We start from the raw sequence: 20,455 nt of genomic DNA, 5'->3' as shown, positions 1-20,455 counted from the left end.
ATAAACCAACTAAATCAAGAAGTTGATCCGCAAAATGTCACTTTGATTGGTCTCTCTGTCGCACTTATGTTCGATTCTGGCTTTGGCATTTGTCTTCTTAATTTTATATATTTTGTTTAAAATAGTATGTTTAACGTGATCGTATGTGTCGCACCGGGCGGTTTACGGGTTCAGTTTTTTGCATTTCGTTCGTGTGTTCGTGTCTTGTTGAAAACCTTGTTTTACCTTGAAGGTGATGTATCAAAACATCTTTTGTTTTATTGTTAGTGTTTCCTGGTGAGGCGACAATATTCTCACGAACTCTTTATACAAATATTGTGTAAGTATCGTACATGCATGTAAATAAACAACAACAGCAGTACCGTACGATCTCGGCAAATATTTAGTTCTATTTAGCTACTAAACATGATTAATCGTCCGAGAAAATCTGTTAAGTACGTGTAGGAACAAATTATTTAATTAATAAAATCATTTGCTTCGTTATCTAATTGCTTGATTACTATTTATCAGACGATAAATCTATCTGTTACTGTTAGAATTTTAGTAATTTTTACATTTTTGTCAGTGCAATTTATTAAACTGAAAAATTAGGTAATGTTTAATGCTAATTAAATATTTTTTAACAATAGAGAGCGATTTTATTAAATTTATAGTTGCCTTGATAGTTCAGATGTGCTTTTGTGTGAAGTGTGAAATATCTTTTTTTCCATAAGCTTTTATTTTTTCCAGGATAATGAGTGTTTCAAGGCGTCAGTTCATGCGCCTTTTGAGGCTCCGCAATCTTCTCATGTTGACTTTAATAGTGATTTTGTTATATATAGTGAAAATGTTAGCCAATTTCGATGTTGATAACCAATATACAAACCAAGCTTTGGAAGTGTTGCAAGTTCCACAGAGGTTTTTAAGTAAGAAAGATTACTTTGTTCCAACATCATTAAAGGTAAGCTTTTTTAAACTCTCTATTATACATTTTATAATCTTATTTTTTTTTAAAACCTTTGTCACAAGTTTTATACAGTCTAATTTTGACCAGTCCTGCCACTATAATATTTAGGTGTGTATTCCTGACTAAAATAATACTTATTTCTGAATCAGAACATACAGTAGAGTAAATTGGTTCATAGAAAAGTGCATTTTTAATTTTAAAATATTTTATTTGTTCCTGTAAAAGGTCAAGTCAAAGGTCTCTTACAAAAAATACTTTATTTTAGTTCAGGGTTCTCACAAGTCAAGGGGTAATGGACAGTAAAAATAAATTTAACTATCATCTTTTCTTGCTTTTCATAAAACTGCAATTTTCACTATTTTTGATATAACTAGTGATTATTTTCATAATTGATTTTAACTACTTATTGATAACAGATATGATCAGTGCATTCTACTGGTTGTCGATAAGAAGTACATAAAATTTTGCATTAAATGTAAATTTGATATTTATGATATGTGGCTGACAAGTTTTGTAATTACAGAAAATTGACTGGCATGACTATGCACTGATAAACCATGAGAGGAAACGTGTGGGTAGGTACAGAACTGATTACCAAATACAGTTAGATTAGAATGTATTCATCTGAATATAACAACTAAATAAGTTACATTTCATTTTAAGTAGCCAATAATCCATAGCCCGTATCCATAATCATGACCAATTTCATTAATTTAGCATTTTAACCTATTATTATAATAATAAAGCATGCAAATATTAAATTGCTTATCAGCAATTCATTGAGATATAGAAATATATTATTCTTGGAATAATAAAAGTTGGCGAAAATCGATAAAACTTACGTTTATTTTGCCATGATTTATTGTAAGCCAAACAAATATAATATTGAATAAAAACTATTTCTTATCTCAGTTTTGCTCTATGTTTTTCTGTACCTAAAATGTGAGCTTTAAAGATTGTTATGTACCAAATGCATTAGTTTCCTGACACAGCAACAGGTCCAACATATTACCGGTAACATCATGACTCTTTGATGTATTCTTGAATAGTCAAAAATTTCGCAGGGTTGGGTGAACACGGATATCCTGCGCATTTACCGAAATCGGATCATGAAATAGAGAAAAAGCTTTATGCAGTAAATGGTTTTAATGGTGCATTGAGTGATAAAATACCGTTGAATCGATCTCTACCGGACATCCGGCATCACTTGTGCGAGAAGAAGCTATACATTGCGTCTTTGCCGACTGTCAGCGTGGTCGTACCCTTTCACAACGAGCATTGGAGCACGTTACTGAGAACTGCGTACAGTGCGCTACTGAGAGCACCTGATACTTTGCTTAAGGAAGTTTTTCTAGTCGACGATGCCAGTACTAAAGGTAAGAACTGAACATTGTATGCTATTTCGAAAAATGATTAGGTACAATACAATTGGGGTGAATAGAGGCATTTTTGGGGCGGATTTTAAAAAGACAAAAAACATAAAGATAGAATAATTGTGTTTTAATTTTTATGTTAACGAACGCATGCGACCCCTAAAAAACACTATTTTCTATTCTAAAATTGAAATGGTATTCACCCTGTTATACGGGTAGGTACCTATGTAGTTTGAAATGATAAACGATTGCAAAGGTATACTTCACTTTTAAATCCTACATTATTACATTTATTACTATTACTATGAAATTATTCTTCGATATCAGTAGCATATCCAAAAAGTATTCTTGATATTATTTAGACTGGATTTTACAGCTCAATGCAAAAGCGACACGCTGAACAGGAATGAAAACCAGAATGACTTTAACTTAGTATTCCGTTTTATTCACTTGTTTCTTTTTTCTTGCTACTATCGTAAACGAAGGCCGTCTACGTACATTTCATACAGGCTATTGGCACAGCATGAATAAACTTATAGGTAATGCCTTACCAGTACAAACAACTAAAAAATTAAACAAGTTTTTGAATTGTAGTTACTTTTTATGTCTAGACTTTTATCTTGATAAGACCGATACTATAATTTCGTAGTTGCATGTTTCGTGCGAATTAAAGTGTGAATTGGAAATTAAAGATAATTGTAAATTGAATTGAAAATTAAAATTAAAGTTTGATTAAAGACGACTGCACGGATAGCCGAGTGGTTGAGGTCATCACGCCAAATCCACTTTGTGCATCGTGTCGCGGGTTCGATCCCCGCGTAAGACAAGTATTTGTGTGATCCACTAATGCTTGTTCTGAGTCTGGGTGTCATTGTGCATGTGAATTGTATGTTTGTGAAACACCCCGCGATACAAGGATTAAATTCCTTAGTGCGGGAGTCGTTTTTTTTAAAAAGAAAATTTGAAAAAAAACCTTATTGTTTCGTTTTAAAAATCTTTTGTTATAGACAAGCACTAAAAAGGTTAGCAGACCTAACCGTAGATTTGCCCTTCAAATTAATATTAGGGAATTTCTTGAACAAATAAGCGTATGTAAACGCTCCAAAATTTGTTATTTGTTTCTTATTGATGGATGAATAAATTAATTATTAATATGCTATGTTATATATTAGCCGATCCGACGAAATGGCGGGCAACAGCGACATTTCTAACGAAAAGATATAAAACAACGAGTTCATTTGTTAAACATAGTTCACGTCTGTCTGAGGTAGTAGCTAGTTAACTAGACAAAGCGTAGGAGAAAGTTTTACAATAACAATAAGAGAAACTGACGATATTTAAAATGACAAGTTGGGTAGCCTTGGCACGCATTGACAGCTGTATAAACATATATTTGACAATACCTATGGCCCATAATTTGGGAAGCATTTGATAGCATACAATTGTAATGGTATTAGTTTCTTTATTATACTGCTTTGTTTGTTTTACCTAGTTTTTTTATATACTTAGCCTTAGTTTTCTACTGTTAGTGGGATTGACTCCTTCGATTTTTATACTAAAATATTCAAAATTCAAAAATATTGCCGTTGCATGCATAGCTCCTAAATGACTATCCCGATTTTGGTGATACTTTTTATTTTTGAGATCGTCATCCTGTCTATCTCTCCTCGGGTATATATAGGTACTAGCTGACCCAGCAAACGTTGTTTTGTCTAATAAATTATTTCTAGTTGTATGTATTTTTAATGCCACATTATAAAAACAAACAATTTCGTCCAAAAAATAAAATATTGTTTTTTAGTTTGAGCAATCCTTATCTCTTATTGGTATGAAAAATAAATGTTGGTCGATTCTCAGACCTACTGAATACGCATATAAAATTTGGTAAATATCGGTTAAGCCGTTTCGGAGGAGTACGGTAACTAACATCGTGACACGGGAATTTTATATCTACACTAATATATAAAACTGAAGAGTTTGTTTGTTTGTTTGTTTGAACGCGCTAATTTCAGGAACTACTGGTTCAAATTGAAAAATTCTTTTTGTGTTGAATAGACCATTCATCGAGGAAAGCTTTAGGCTATAAAAGTATAAACCATCACGCTGCGACTAATAGGAGCGAAGATACAATGGAAAATGTGTAAAAAAACGGCAGTTATAAATCATTACTTATATCTTCTACCCACGGGGACGAAGTCGCGGGCAACAGCTAGTATTAGATATTATTATAGTGTTCACAATTAATTTCAGCAAAGGATATTCAATGTCATTGTGTTATTATACCACTCATTCCTCTTATACCACACTTGCTATGAAATGATAAACAACATACCATTGTACGTGTAATATGTTTTAATTTTCACGTTAGTTAGTAGCATTTTCATATGGGTATTTACGTGATTATATCCGTGTTATTGTATGCATGCTAATAAATGCTATTACTAGTATTACTATAGTTATATGCATGTACATATAGGTACGCTGGGTCTAGCCTACCTTTGGATGTAAAGGACGTTATTGCATTGTGAATTGCCTATTATCCTTTTGTAATAAAGTTTAGTATTGTTTAGCAAAACATAAGTACTTAAACCCGTATATTCCATATACATATGGAACATAGTTTCGGAACCACTCTCTCATATTAGGGAGTAAGCTTTCCCGTCTATCGATTTTTTTTAACATTGGCCTGAGTCTAGTCCAATATAATTGTAAAGATTTCTTATACAAGCCTGATTTTTCTTCGTTGCCTCTTAGCAACGAGTTCTACAAACAGAACCGGATTTACGAAACGATATATACTCATTATAAACAATCTCCGTTATAACCGCTCTTGTATACTCAGTGACTAAAAATCTTCGGATATCGTGGTTAAATTGATGATAGATAATTTAACCATAAAGGTTTTATCCTCTCCACATATTCAAATGAACCTGCGTGATTATGATAACATCATGTACAATATTTTCACTATCAGTCTATCTTGTCCCACAAAACGCGTCCTTCCCCTTTCTCTATTCATCCCTTTGATGTATCAATAGCCTAAGCTCATCTCAACATTTGAGCTTGTGGGTTTCCGCCACGTCTTTCCGCCACGAGTAGTATTATTGCAGTTCTGGTAGCGTCTTTATCATCCTAGCCTTTTCCCAACTATGTTGGGTTCGGCCTCCAGTCTAACCGGATTCAGCGCAGTACCAGTGTTTAACAGGGAGCGACTGTCCAATTGACCTCCTCAACCCAGTTATGTAGGTAACAAGATACCCCTTGGTTAGACTGGTTGTCAGACTTTCTAGCTTCTGACTACCTGTAACGACTTTCAAACATGTATGAATAACATCCGCGACAATTTAACGTAAGTCTTCCGAAACACTGAGGAACTCACTATGAAAAAGACGGTCACCCATTTAGGGACCAACCGCTTCAAGCGTAGCTTAAACCGTGGTCGATCCATTTATGCAGTTATAGCTTAGCCGTTTCGTTCTATCTCGTTTGGTAATTCAAAACTACTTCAATTGACTTATACTTAAGTGTGTATTTAATGTTATAATATAACAGTATTCATTTAAATATACAATAGGATTCCACTCATATGTTATTATGGCTCAAGTTTATAAAAACATCCTTTTCCTTCAAAGTCAAACATTAAAAACAAATTATAGATAGCATTGACACGTTATTGTATCACAAACAGTGGCAATATTTAACATGGCTGTGTTTCCGTTGCATATTGTTACTTGATGTATTTGTGTTATAGGGCACTGGTGCGTTCATAGCCTTGTTCGGTTTACTATATCGCGATAACGCTTGTAAAATTTTCTACTTAACTATGTAATATATGATTATAAATAAGAAGATTTTGGTAGTTAAAACGTGTTTTATTGCAAATTGTAGACAAAAATTAATAAGTATTCAAAAGCAATATGATGAAGCTTTAAATTAAATTTTCTTGTTCGTCTGACCAAATTTAGTAAAAAGTTTAGTTTTCATAAACTAAATGTGTAATGCGAATATTTCCTGAATAGTTGTTTACCTTTGACCAAGACCTACAGAACCTGAAAGAAAAGCAAAAATCCTTTTAAAATACATTTCAAAGTAAACATATTCTATTCTTTCCAGATTTCCTAAAGGATAAGTTAGACGACTATTTAGTGAAGAACATGCCTAAAGTGAAGGTAGTCCGTTTGGAGAAGCGGTCTGGTCTGATCACGGCTCGTCTCGCGGGAGCCAAGTTGGCGACAGCAGATGTGTTGGTGTTCCTAGACTCGCATACCGAAGCGAACGTCAACTGGTTGCCGCCACTACTAGGTCTGTGTATGTATTAGTTTGTTTTTCTGTATGTAAGCCGTAGTAGATGTTAAGAGAATTGCAGGAGGTAAACCAGTGTTTCGTTCATTTACATTTGTTTTTTTAAATATTACCAACGATTTACAAAACATTTGACATTCAGTCTCAGTCAAGTAATACTATTGATGTTCGATTAAACTTGAGATTTTGTTGTTGCCCACCTTAAATTTTTAATGTGCTAGTTCGGATTCAAATTGTCTTTGTGATACATTGAATACCTTAACGTATTCAGCTCAATCCGATAAAATTCAAAACTATAACGTATTTCAAAAAGACTACTCACAAGAATTCTAAATCACTCCAATATCTTGTTTTAATTACTTATATTTATTCTAGTTTAAATACCCGGTATGTAATAAAATATTTCGTCCAACAGAACCGATTGCACTGAACTACCGCACAGTGACGTGCCCATTCATCGACGTGATCGCTTACGACACGTTCGAGTACCGCGCTCAGGACGAGGGCGCGCGCGGCGCCTTCGACTGGGAGTTCTTCTACAAGCGACTGCCGGTACTGCCCAAAGACGAGGAGAATATGCCCGAGCCTTTCGAGTGAGTTGAAAGAAGGAAGAGGTTCCCTATCCGTCTGTTTTTTTCTATAGTTACCGGCACAGTTCTTGAGCGCTAACCTTCACCTGCGTAGAAGGGATTTTTTGGGTCCTTTTTGCGGTATGAAGCGAGGCGCGGTGCGGACTAAAGTGCAGGATTGTCCCACAGCGAATCGCGTCATAGCCGTCTTGAGCGATTCGTTGATATTCTTTCTTTGCAGCAGTTGCAAGCACCTCAAGGCGGCTCAAGATTGGCGTTTTATTTTGTCATGAGTGTTTGATGCGCAAAGCGATCCCCACTCTTCCGCTGCGCGCTCAAGATCCGTGCCGGTAACTATACCTGAGCTGTGGACTGGATAAATCGATTTTGTTGATTATTTTTGCATTTAACGTTTCGACTGTTGATTTCATCAAATTTGGGCCCAGTAGTTTTTATTTGAAGTTGGGTTTGGTGGTATGTTTTTGCTGATTGAGCGATTTCAATTTAGTTTCTTTTGTATTAAAGGTGGTTACATATATGCGAGTGTTCATAAACATGTTTGTTAAAAAACGCTTGATGAATAAAAAGTTATGGGTAGTTAAGGTTTTTACCGTCGGATGTTATTTTATAATATTAATTATGGTTATCATCATAGCATTAACATTAGCATTGGTAAAAATGGCAGGTTTATTACTCTGAGTATGAATAATATAAATATGAATAAGTTTCACTTGTTTCACGATGTGTATTGATTTATTTTATAAGCGTGAACGATATAATAGAAAATTCACTTCCAATTTCTATACTTTATTTCCATTTATGTACATTATGGTATATGTCGATAACATGTTATTTTCTCATTACCAGGAGCCCAGTAATGGCTGGAGGGCTCTTCGCGATATCTCGTAAGTTCTTCTGGGAGCTGGGTGGCTATGACCCCGGCCTGGACATATGGGGCGGCGAGCAATATGAACTTAGTTTTAAGGCATGTATAACATTTGTGTCTATTAAGCGTTTATGTTACAGCTGGATGCAAGTTATTTATGGAACTTTTAGTCACGCGTATCTATCGTATAGCTCAACGAGTTTTGGACCCAGTCTTGACAATGTGTTGTTGTAATAAAAATCTACGACTGCAGTTGCAGTTCAGTGAGGAAAGTAGAAATAAAAATGGAGAAACAAAACTTTTGTAAAATTTGTATAGCAGTGATGAACAATGTTTTGAAATGAAGTTGCAATTCTACCTAAAGGTACTTATTTGAATATTAGATGTTATCTTTTTAAAATTTCGCGAAATCCTGATATCTTTTCTTCCTACAATAGGTATTTACAGCTACGATAAGATATTGTGTAAATCTACTAACTGCAATACAACGATCTTTGCGCTAGTGACACAGATAGCAAAATTAGCAGTATTCCGGCTTATAACTTATTTGACAGATAAATCAAATAATTTATCAGGATTATAATACTGTAAGATAAATGTTTGATGTTTATCGATTAAATCCCGATTAAATGTCCCTCACGGTTTGTGGAACTATGCGCCCGTAATGTCAAGACATACACGTGTTGCACCAGGTTTCACCTATTAAGCATGTTCGTCACTTATTTGGGATGCGTAACGAGTCGTTTGAGTTGTGAGCAGCATGCGCAAGCGATGCCGTGACTTTGGCCTAGGTAGTTGAAGGACGGTATTCTTGGTAATCGTTGCGAGTCCGACCGATATACCCACACCGATGGTAGGGCATAGAGGAGACGACCTTTTGACCCCGGAAAAAAGGAATGCGTATTATGCGTAACGACTCAACGATGGTTGTATTTTTTTCAATAAATTTATAGTATTTCTTCAGTTATGAAAGTATGAAACAACGTACTTAGCTTAAAATAAAGAGAATATTGGTATATCCGGGCTAGAGGGATTGTCCGAAAGGGTTACCGCAGCCCCAAATAATCAACATGGGTGTGTTTTAGTCAGTACAAGTCTGACACTACCTTCTGCTGAACCTAAAAATATATATTTTTATATTGGTATATTAAAGAGAATGAAGAAAGTTCGTTGTGCTATTATGTGTTTGGTGACAAATCTGGAATAAACTATTCCGTAAGAACCAGTTTTGTATTGCAGTTCAATCACCTATAATGTGAAATTATTTGCATATTTATGAATATAAGTATTTCTACACTTTGTATTTATAAAATGTTTATGTTAATTTAATGTGTCCGTATGTGTATATTTGTCGCAGATATTATTGGGCTATATATATAAATAGTAAAGACCTACTCGGAATTTCCTATTAAATAAAAAATGCCTGCCTGTCTGTCTACCTAATAATGAACATCTAAAAGTGACGATGGTTGCTCATGACTGCACGGATGTTATAGGTTACAGTGTCAATTGCCAAAAGGAGAGGGTCCCCAAATATCTTCATGATGCCTAATCTAAACCTGAGCATCGTAATAAAGACGATGCTAAAACCGTCTTTAGGTCACATAATTATTAATATGTTTAATGTAGTAAAGGAAGAAAAAACCGTGTTCTGTGGGTGAAAAAAAATTAACACAATTTCAGTCACACTGCATGACTTGTACAAGGTTGTTAATGTTATAAGGTATTATGTGTACGTCAAGAAAGTAAGTGAAGTAAAGAAGTTTAGTTTTTTACTCGATACCACGAGATTTTTTTTATGCGTTTAAAAACAAGAGACTCCCAAAAACTTAACTAACACGTGAAACTATTGTGACCTGATGTCACCTTAAGATGTTACCCGCGATTCGCGGCAAATAAGCTCTGACATACGCAGAATAGGACTTTCTTAGCGAATGTTACTTTCGTAGCTAATGGGAAATTCGCAATCCACTTGAAGTTTGTAGAAAATGGGACTTAAAACTTGTAGCAAACTTGACATTCGTAGGAGAAACTTCATTACATTCATAGGAAAGGTCAACTTGACATTCGTAGCCAACTTCACATTCGTAACGAATTTAAAATTCGAGTTCTATGTCAATGGTATGTCACTTGTCGTTCTTTATAGTCACGTGGGTATTATGTTATATGGAACGAGAGAAATCGGGTGTAAAAATATTGTAGTAAACGGCTTCAGTTTCCAACTATAAATAAGTTTTGATATTGTATCCGCCAGATATGGCAGTGTGGCGGTCGCATGGTGGACACCCCTTGTTCTCGAGTGGGACACATCTACAGGAAGTTTGCTCCATTCCCCAACCCAGGACACGGGGATTTCGTCGGCAAAGTTAGTTTATTTTTGTCAACTTATTAACAAAGCCTATTAATTTTTTGTCATGTGCAATTTGAGATGCAAACTTTGAATTCGATTATTTTTTATTTAATCTTAAATTCTATTAAAATCTATCCCTAGATTATCTCAAATGTTTCTACTTCTTTCAATTTTTTTCTTTCCTTGGTTTGCAGAACTATCGTCGTGTAGCCGAAGTATGGATGGACGAATACGCCCAACATTTGTACGACAGACGGCCACATTACCGTAAAATCGACACTGGCGACATCTCTGAACAAAAAGCGTTGCGGGAGAAACTCAAGTGTAAATCTTTTAGATGGTTCATGACCCAGGTAACTATTATTACGCATTATAAGGCTCTAGACAAACCGTATTTCAACTTCAAATTGCAGTTCAAGTACAGTTTGAATGTTGTTGTCTCGACTGCAATAGAACTACACTACTGAGCGCGATCATTTGTTTTGTGTCTGGGTGTAATTTACCTATATTATATAATAAATTGTATTTAGAAATATAAGTATGTTTATCAGTTGTCTAGTACTCATAATACAAGCTTTGCTTAGTTTGAGAATAGATGGCGTTGTGTAAAAGTTGTGGAATATTATTATTAATAGAACTGCTACCAAACGTGCAAGGTTGCAGTTAAATTGCAGTCGGCGCACAATCCATGACAATTGACATAATAGGTGTCTATTATGAGTGTTGTTGTATCTATTGTGTCACTGACCTTGTATTTGCCAACTAGCTCATTATTACAAAATATTAGCTATAAAAGAATCACCGTTATTCGATATTACATTCGGATAGTACTCGTGGGTGTCGAGTTAAGAAATAAAATAACTAATCTTCGGTGTTTAGGACTCTTGCTTTCCATTGCGCACTTTTGCGATAATCTTCCGGTTCAAACTTTTTATATCGTGCATATTAAATACATGAATTAACTTTTCAGATTGCCTTTGATCTGACAGCCAAGTATCCTGTTAAAGAGCCGAATCCATTTGCGAAAGGACGTGTAAGTATGCAAATTTTAATTAATTTTTTTAATTATTTGTACCCATGACTTGAGAAAATTCAAAAAGGTATAATTTGCATGTCCACTTCTCAAGATGCCTCTATTTGCAAATAATTTTCTAAAGGCAAATATTACAATTAGAGAAAATCGTTATGCTCGTACTTTCTCTGTGTCTAGACGCCTTAACTAGCAGTGAGTCATCTACTGACTGTATTTGATAGATAAAATCAAAATGTAAAGGTTTCTTCCCTAATAAAAAAAAGCAAATGAACGAATATAATTTGATTTTTTTTATCATCATCATCAGCCCATATTCGTCCACTGCTGGACATAGGCCACCCCAATTGCACGCCATAGAGATCTATCTTCGGCTGCACACTTTTCTTACCGACACAGAACCCAAAATAAAATACAATTTACTACAATTAATGGCATTTTAATGTAAGGTCCGTCCAACGACTAACACGGGCCTGTGTCTGGACGCTCACCACGGCCAGGCGATGGACAAGCTGCTGCTGAAGCCCTGCGCCACCTCACCCGACGCAGAGCAGGAGTTCATCTTCTCATGGCATAAGGACATCAGGTCTGTTACATTAAAACAAAGGATTTTGTTGAGCTGTAGTTGTATTTTAGATGTTTTTAGAATGACGTAATCTTTGTCAAATTCAGTAGCGTGACCCAAATTTGAAGCGTCTTTGTAATTTTTTGTACCTTTTTCCTGCCATCCTTAGTTCAAACTACTCCGAACTGGCCGCACTAGTAATAAAACAATACCTTTTGAATCAGGAAACTTGTATCTAGCCCTCTATTGGCGTTAATAAGATAGTTAGAAGTTCAGGCCAGAACTCCGCAGTGGGTGCCTGTAGTGAATGTTGTTAACTTGGTTAGCTTTTATTTTTATTGTGGCTTGAGGGTTGTAAAGTCTCACCAATAAGGCCGGTGAAGCAAGCGGTCAAGACTGCACTCAGGAAAGACCACATCAAAGAACATTTTTAGAGAGGGATGTAAAGAAACGCATCTCTGTAGTATTTTGATTTGATAATAAATCACAGAAAACAAATCCTGTAGACTTCTAGCCTAGCCTAATGTTGGGTGTATGGCATTTTGTCGTTCTGCTAGTTCTCTCACCACTAATATAGGAAATCCTTTTTTCTTAAACTATCGTATTTTTATTTGCAGAATTAAATCAAGGAACTTTTGCTGGGATTTACCAGATTCAGCACCAAAGAGTCCGATAAGACTGTTCTCGTGCCATCTCGGAGGCGGTAATCAACTGTGGAGGTATCACATGGTACGTGTTAATATAGTTCACAATATTGTGTAAGAGAATAAACTGGTCAAGTGCGAGCTGGACGCGATACGTAGTACGCCAGATTGCCTTACCTCGGTATTTATTTTTAGTTTTCTTTTGTTAGTGGTAACAGAAAATGACAATTGTGTCATCACGTTTCATGAGACCGACTGCTGACCGTCAGAAATACGGTTCTGTTTTTACCCTTCGGATGTTCTACACGTAACACTGCTTAATATAGTAATAATATATAGTAGTTATAATTGTGTTCGAATTCCACCTAGGAAAAATGTGATGAGCAGAGATATTTGTTCTTAGTCTGTGCCTTGTTGTCTATGTATGTTTATTAATTGTCAGGTTACCACAATCCAGACTAATGGGCAAAACTAAAGGGCTACCGTGTGCAGGTGTGAAAAGTTACTAAATAATGATGTCTTAAATATAGCGAAGTTTTTACCTTATATTCCAGGACACGAAACAAATAAAGCACGGCGGTGACGACCACTGCATCGAGTGGAACGCGACAGACCGCGACGTGTACATCAACCGCTGTGACGTCACGAGCGCCGCCCAGCGCTGGGCCATCGACACCGTGGACCCCGACATGATGGCCAAGTGGAGTTCCATGAGGACCAGGGTCACGGGGCCCGTGGAGGATTACTAAACTACGGTGACACACAATTTACCTGTTAAAGTTAAAAAAAAACCGATATATTTTTACGTTATGCTAAAACTGAATAATTTACTAAATTATGGGCGACAATTACCTTTCAAATTTTTTTTTATGTTCTTTAGCCTTTTTGTGAGACAAGTGCGGTAGCAATCTATAGAGAAGACAAAACTTAGATTTTCTTATACGGTTTTCAAAAAATATATAAGAATTGTAAGGATCAGATTCCCATGGCAAGAGGAACATAAAGTATCATAGAAAAATAACTAATGAATATTACGATGAACGAAGAAGGAGATTATTTAGGATAGCTGTTGCCCGCGACTTCGTTCGTGTGGTTAGAAGATATAAGTTATGCAAGCATTTATAAATGCCCTGTTTTTTTTTCCACAATTCCATTGTATCTTTGCTCCTGTTAGTCGCAGCGTGATGGTATATAGCCTAAAACCTTCCTCGATTAATGGTCTACACGTCTATTCAATACAATTTTTTTTTGACAATTTCAACCAGTAGTTCCTGAGATTAGCGCGTTCAAACAAACAAACAAACTCTTCAGCGTTATATATTAGTATAGATATACAACACTGATTGTAAAGTTCACTTTTTGAATGCTTGCCTAGAAAAAACCTTGGATGAATGTCAAATTTAGAGTATTTATTCAATTATTCCGTAAAATTGTTCTGTTATGTATTTATCGAAATAATATAACACGTAATAAATGTAGGAAGTTCTTCAATTTAAAGAAATAAATGCTAAAAAACTAAAAAGTTAGTTAAATAATCTGCAAATGTTTTAAACTGGGATAAAAATACTTTCGAATGTGATTTTCAAATAACATACATACGTGATGTGTATGCAATTAGGAGGTATGATTATAAAACAATTAAATTGTTACTCCATGCTTATGAGGCTATCGGTATTGTTAAATTAACATGTAAATGTTACTTAAAGCGTTGCAACCAGCCCTCTTCCAAAGCAATATCTTTGCTATCGTAAACGTCAATAGCTCGGTTGTATGATGACGACAGTATAAAATCTCGTGTCATATCGAAGAGATTTTTTTCGTACATTTGTGCATTATAAGGACACTGTAGAAATCGCTTGGCTACAGAGGCTGGTTTAAAGCTTGTGTAAAATGCAAAAATGTTGCTTGTCTAGGCTATGGTTTCAGAACTTTTTAGCTAGTTCAAATAAAATGAATAATTTTGAAATTATATTAGTTGCCAAGTTATATTTTAATGAATTAGTTTATTATTTTATTTGTTGCCTATATAGCAATTACATAATGGTAGCTAATGTCGTGTTATTGATAAAATATTATAAAGATATAAGGCTTATAGTCGTATTTAATGGGCATTCACCACCCCTATTGCTTTTCTTCAAGTGTCAAATTGCACTGTAATATAAATTTACTTTAGATCTATTTTAATTTCTCTATCGCAAAACAAAATATATTAAGAAGAGTGATCTGAGAGCCGCGACGTAGAGTCATCTCTCTTTTATCTACAACAGTCAACAGTTAGGGTTGCCATGTCGGCAAACCATATATAGCCAGATAATTGAGCAAAAGAGCAAGACTTCCTAAATTTTTGGGGGTTTTGACAGATGGCAACTCTTAACAGTCCTTTTTAACAAGGTGGTGTAATTCCCTAGCTCCCAAAGTAATATCATTAAAATTTGTATTAATTATAACAATTGTGAGCTTTTATTTTATAATATTATGTTATTAGTGTTAAAAATTGATTTGATAAGAAATTTAAATCTCACAAATGCAAAATTCCATTACTTTAATGTAAACCGGTGATATTAATTTTGTTATACGTATTTGTATTGAAATTATATTGACTTATTAGTTGTGTATTCCAATTTAAAATATAGAGGCTAATTCATTAGTTTCAACGACATTATTTTATAAAAGTTCTATTACAAAACTTTTTTCTAATATTAATAAATACATTATAACTACAATATAATTGCGAAATAATATGTTAATCAAATCATTTGTTCCGTCTAAAATTATGATTTGTCATTAACACCTAAAAATTGCCTTTGGTGTCAGTGACTGTGTAAAGAAGATATGTATTTATGTAGTATGTATCTAGCAATATTACGTACTTAGTCGTTATCGATAAATAATCGAGTAGTCATGTTAATAGTATTTATTTTTATATATTAATTGTTAGTTGTAGTATAATGTTTATTATAGATGTTTGTGGATCTATGTTATGTCGTTGATGTATGAAAATTAAGAAATTATACAGTAGCCAGTCTATCTACTAGGACTTCCAAATACCTACTGGCGTGCATTTGAAGACTCGTAGAGTAAAAATTTCAAGAAGTTTTTGCATTTTTTGAATAAATTTTCTAAGTGATTTTAATATCTTTAGAATCTGTAGCCAGAACAGATTCTAAAAATATTAAAATCACTCGATAGAATCGAGTTCTGTTCTAACCAAGTCGATACTCTGAAAATCGATACCAGAGCCAATTCGTGCAGTAGCATGAGATAAAACTATGATCGATCAATAGGTAACCACACTGACGATATTTAGTTGATACAAGATCTGGGTTTGTTTCGATTGTACCATTTTAGGTCCGAAGCCAGAACGAAATCGAATTAAAATCGAAAGCAGAACTCATCCAGTATAAGGAGAAAGCTTGCTTATAGTAAACTTTCGCGTTGTCGGAGTTCGGTATTTGTGATTCCTAAACGTCAAAATAAGTAACGGCTCATCGTTTTTTCACCAGTCTGATTGTCTAAAATACGTATGTATGTATGAACTGTCAATTTTTTCCCTACTTATTTTGGCAATTTAAACATTTTATAATGCTGTTGATAAACTATATCTTAATTGTAATTTTGCAAAATTCGTATCTTTTTTTGGCGTCCATCATGGACCCTATGACCTTATGTACTGAAATGTTATTAGATTCTATGTATGTTTCATAATATTGCCTATTTTCTAATGCTAGCATAAGCTTTTGAGTGTTATTATATCAATCATAGAGTTTTACACTTCTATGAGTGATGTACGAAATAATCAGTGACCCTTCCCATAGACTATATACTGTTGTATTTAAATACTTGCCAATTGAGGCGATTTGTATTAGAAAAATGCTTTTAACGTTGTTAATAGTTTTTCGCATTTTTGTACAATATAGGTTAATTGTAATGTAGGGTATTTTATAAACATTTGTTGTGCTAATAATGATTATTTTGTATATATTGTTGATTTGTGTTTGTACGAGTCTATTCCATTGTGAGACATATCACTAGTTGTATATAAGCACTTTTAGTTTTATTTGTATATTATGTAATAAATTATTTTTGTAATTCTTTCGTGTTTTATTGTGAAACCTCTTTCTACATTGTATTCGTTTCCGAAAATGCTCGTGTCAAAAGTATAAAGTCAAATATTTATATTCTGTAATTGCTGATTTGGTGAACTATGCTCCGCCGGGTTGATTTGCGAATCAAAACAATCATTTAAATTGGTCCATTCGTTTAGGAAGAGTTCAGTGACGTACACACGTAAAGTAGAATTATATTATGTGAAGATCGGATAGGCAATAGGAAATAATATAAAATAAAACCAGTATATATTTTAATACTTTTTATTACATATTCCATTAGAATACTTTCTATTATTATCGTACATGCTCGCGTCCCTGGGCACGCACTCGCCGACTAACAGAGTATGACTGTTGACTATCTATACACATTCAGAGTATTTTAATGGGGTCTATGCACCATATCTACATACAAATTAAATGCATTACGAGGAAATCAGTTCTACAAGTAAATGCTTCGTGTGAAGATCGTACACTGTAAGCTCTCTAAAGTAATCTAGAAGCTGAAGTCTATGGATGTCAATGGCCGCTCTTAATCTATGGAACTCGTATTCTCGCTCCGATTGATTTTCCCGCCGATTGATAAACGCTTTGTATACACGACAGTCAGACATCGACGGTCGTGTGCGCGTGCGCTGAACGCTGTGACAACAACACGTCCAGCCCGCGAGCACGCGACATGACCCTCCCGGTAAAATCCCCTCCATTTTGATATATTACAATTCATCGTAATCCTAAAAACCTTATCGGGTTACATTATAAATAATTCAAGCGTAAAGATATGTACAATATTTTTACAGATTACATACTCAATTAAGTACCTATTTACAAATTAGAATTCTTTATACATCATAAAAAAGATAACATACCGCTCTAAATATCACCATGAAATCAATAACTACATTCACAATAGATATATATTATTATATTAATTATTAATTAAAATAAAATACACCTTAAAGTTACTAAATAAAGAATAAGACGTATTACATTACAGTATTGCTTCTTTTAGTCACATTTTCCAAAATATCACCAACGCGCGGGTCATCGGCACCCAACCCGATAGATTTGAATTTTGAATTTTCCCCCAAATCTATACTTTTTTTTGTAAAAAATATTCTCATCCTATCACCGGTCACTCAGTCAACTATCATTAAAGTATCTCTAACACAGAATAGACACCACATTTTAAATGAGACACATTTATGGACATATACTATAAAATATCTACTTTTTAATTACAATTTGTGCTTCTCGCTGACTTATCGTTAAGGAAACATCTACGAATCACATTAGTATTAACATGGGAACTGCGAAACTGGCCGCAGTGTCTAAGGTATTAGGCGCGAAAATCGTTTAGCAGCTACATCCAGGGAGTGGAAACAATAAATCAGTCTCTAGATTACGTTCTGTTAAGTCAGCAAGAAGTTTGTTCCTAAACGGTTACGATAAGACTACTGCTCGATTATTGCACAACACATGCAGGAAGTACGTATTAACGTTGACTGTTTTATTTATGTAATTAGGTTTATTTTATTTTAGTCTATTCCTTTTATTTAAGATGGCTTGCTACTGCTGTTACAAGTGATTCTACTAAGAAACTCTGTCACTCCGAACGGATAAAATGGCTACTTTATTGAAAACACACGTTTCTAATGAAAATAAGTTTCATTTTTTTGGTTGGTAAGATTTTTTTTTTGTTATTTTCCATTAATGTCAATATTCATAGCGTAAACTAAAAGCATTCCAATTCTTCGACGTTTCGTGTGAAAGCCTAGTCAGTCTTTCTAAGTCGGTCATGTCAAGTCCGATTTGTTCTGTTTCACCGTAATATCTTAGATTTTGGCGGACCTTGAAAGTTTATTACATTTTACTTAAACTTCTGTACCACACCTACTTATATTACAAATCGAACATGATATTATCACATTTGTAGAACAAAATCAAGAACCGCCACTTTCAAGTTCACGCCAAAATATTACCAATCTGATCTCTACAAATTGAATGTTAAAGCCATTCAGCGTTCGTAATGCCACAAGTTCTAACAAGCGTAAAATAAAGATAGCATTTAATTTGAAGAGTCAGACACGTTAGAGAATACAAAATACAAAATTATTGCTAAATAGTGATAGTATTGCGAAGTAAAAAGACCTTAGGTCTATAATATAAAAGGAACAACTACAAGAATAAAATATACGTATTTTTATTTACAAATACCTTAATGTAGGGATTGAACAAAATATTTGGCTAAAACTTAATAGGAATACATTGATCATTGATAAATTATAAAATTCTAAGGTTATGCGTATAATAGTTTATGAAATAAAAATATAAAAAAATATTTCATTGAAATAATATAAAAGTGTAAATTGTGATTTAGTTGAGTATTTTGGTTCCATGATTTTTATAAGTATTATGCTCAGTTAGTCGTACATTATTATCATTTTTTATTATTTAAGTTTATTTTATTTATGACTCGGTACCCTGTAGTGAGTTGTTACGAGATTCAGTTCAGTCGAAACGATGAAGGGCATAAAGTATGTAAAAATATTGTATGAGCTTTATAACGCCTAAGTACGTAAACGAAAAAACAAACACAATAAATTATTTGTTCTTCAAACAAGAATATCTTTCGGTTCCCAGTCAATCTTAACCTAACCGTAAGCTTACAATATAAAACGTTCATTTCCCACTCAGTCCTAGCAAATCTCAATATTTACTCGCCTACAGTAACACCGATCACAGGAGACTCAATTTGTCATTAAAATTTCATATCATGCACAATCACTTCATTCCTATAAAAAAATAGTACGAACTAAATCCCGGATTGCCAGATTTGAAACCGTCCGCTGTTCTTTAGCGGCGTGTGTCAAATGTGGAATATAAAATGCGTAGATTTATGGCACGTTAAAAATTATGAGCGGTGTCGTGATCTTCCACTCTTTCTCCGTTTTCTTCTACCGTCTCGAACAAATACGATATTGGCGTGGTCATCGGCAAGTTGAGGGTATTTCGATACAGAGTGGACGTCCCTGGCCACCCAGCCGTCCACGATGCCATGTGAGATGAGTTCCTCTTTCTCTTCTTCTGTCCAAGCGCCTCTGCCCTCCCACCCGGCAGCTACTAGAGCCTTTTCTCGTTCCCAAGCCCTCACAGCTGCGCGTTTGTGTGCATGCTTCAGGAGTTTGATTCGCTCTTGGTTCGGATCTACTCCGTAACGAAGAACGATAACGGCCTGAGCAGAGCCCTTGCCAACGGCATGTACTCGAACCTAAAGAAAAAATAAAACATCGTTAGTACGATATGCATTTTCTGTTTATAATAAGGTTTGAACTTGTTTATAAAATGAAGGAAATATTACCTCTAATCCTTGATCGTTAGTTTCATCTTGTGAGACATTGAATTTGCCGGACAGCCTTCTTAGTTCCTCCAAGTCGTCCCGAATCTTCAATGTGTTGTCCTTAACGAAGTAGAATACGTCCTGGTCGTGGATATTGAAGTGGACGTCCAAGAAGTACGAGTTATTGAATACAGTTGTTATGACATCTTCGACGACGTTGTTTGCACCATCAACTACACTTATTAGCGCTTTGCCGTCTACTCTGGATATTAAGACGCCTTCGCCAAACACTCCTCGTTTGTAAGACACTCTTGGGAGCAGGTTTCGTGTAATCGGTTCCATTT

General features: G+C 34.7%; 2 protein-coding genes across 5 annotated transcripts in view; one reads left to right on the top strand and one right to left on the bottom strand.

The window, feature by feature from the left end:
• Nucleotides 1-68: 68 nt before the first annotated feature.
• Nucleotides 69-13,795, top strand: LOC113508547 (N-acetylgalactosaminyltransferase 6-like). 4 transcript variants are annotated; one of them, XM_026891657.1, is made up of 14 exons: nt 333-434; nt 730-940; nt 1,470-1,521; nt 2,011-2,322; nt 6,433-6,621; nt 7,037-7,214; nt 8,058-8,175; nt 10,331-10,441; nt 10,621-10,779; nt 11,397-11,459; nt 11,906-12,042; nt 12,639-12,750; nt 13,220-13,420; nt 13,546-13,795. In XM_026891657.1, exons 1-13 carry the CDS (start codon nt 406-408, stop codon nt 13,412-13,414), a joined length of 1,866 nt encoding a protein of 621 aa, XP_026747458.1. In that variant the 5' UTR covers nt 333-405; the 3' UTR covers nt 13,415-13,420; nt 13,546-13,795. The 4 variants fall into 4 exon arrangements, with proteins under 4 accessions (XP_026747460.1, XP_026747459.1, XP_026747458.1 ...); XM_026891659.1 differs by lacking the exon at nt 333-434 and adding an exon at nt 69-232 and having other exon boundaries at nt 13,220-13,795; XM_026891658.1 differs by lacking the exon at nt 333-434 and adding an exon at nt 69-319 and having other exon boundaries at nt 13,220-13,795.
• A 3,226-nt stretch (nt 13,796-17,021) lies between these two features.
• LOC113508544 (teneurin-m) overlaps nt 17,022-20,455 on the bottom strand; it is a gene marked incomplete in the record, with an annotated part of 164,468 nt that continues 161,034 nt past the window's right edge. Inside the window, 2 exon segments of the mRNA XM_026891655.1 lie at nt 17,022-20,042; nt 20,133-20,455. Coding sequence (XP_026747456.1) covers nt 19,686-20,042; nt 20,133-20,455 — 680 coding nt within the window.

The sequence above is a fragment of the Trichoplusia ni genome, chromosome 2 (genome assembly GCF_003590095.1).
Source record: "Trichoplusia ni isolate ovarian cell line Hi5 chromosome 2, tn1, whole genome shotgun sequence".
Classification (NCBI taxonomy): domain Eukaryota; kingdom Metazoa; phylum Arthropoda; class Insecta; order Lepidoptera; family Noctuidae; genus Trichoplusia; species Trichoplusia ni.
The sequence above is the reverse complement of the archived record's forward strand: the minus strand, read 5'-3'. Positions and strand labels throughout refer to the sequence as shown.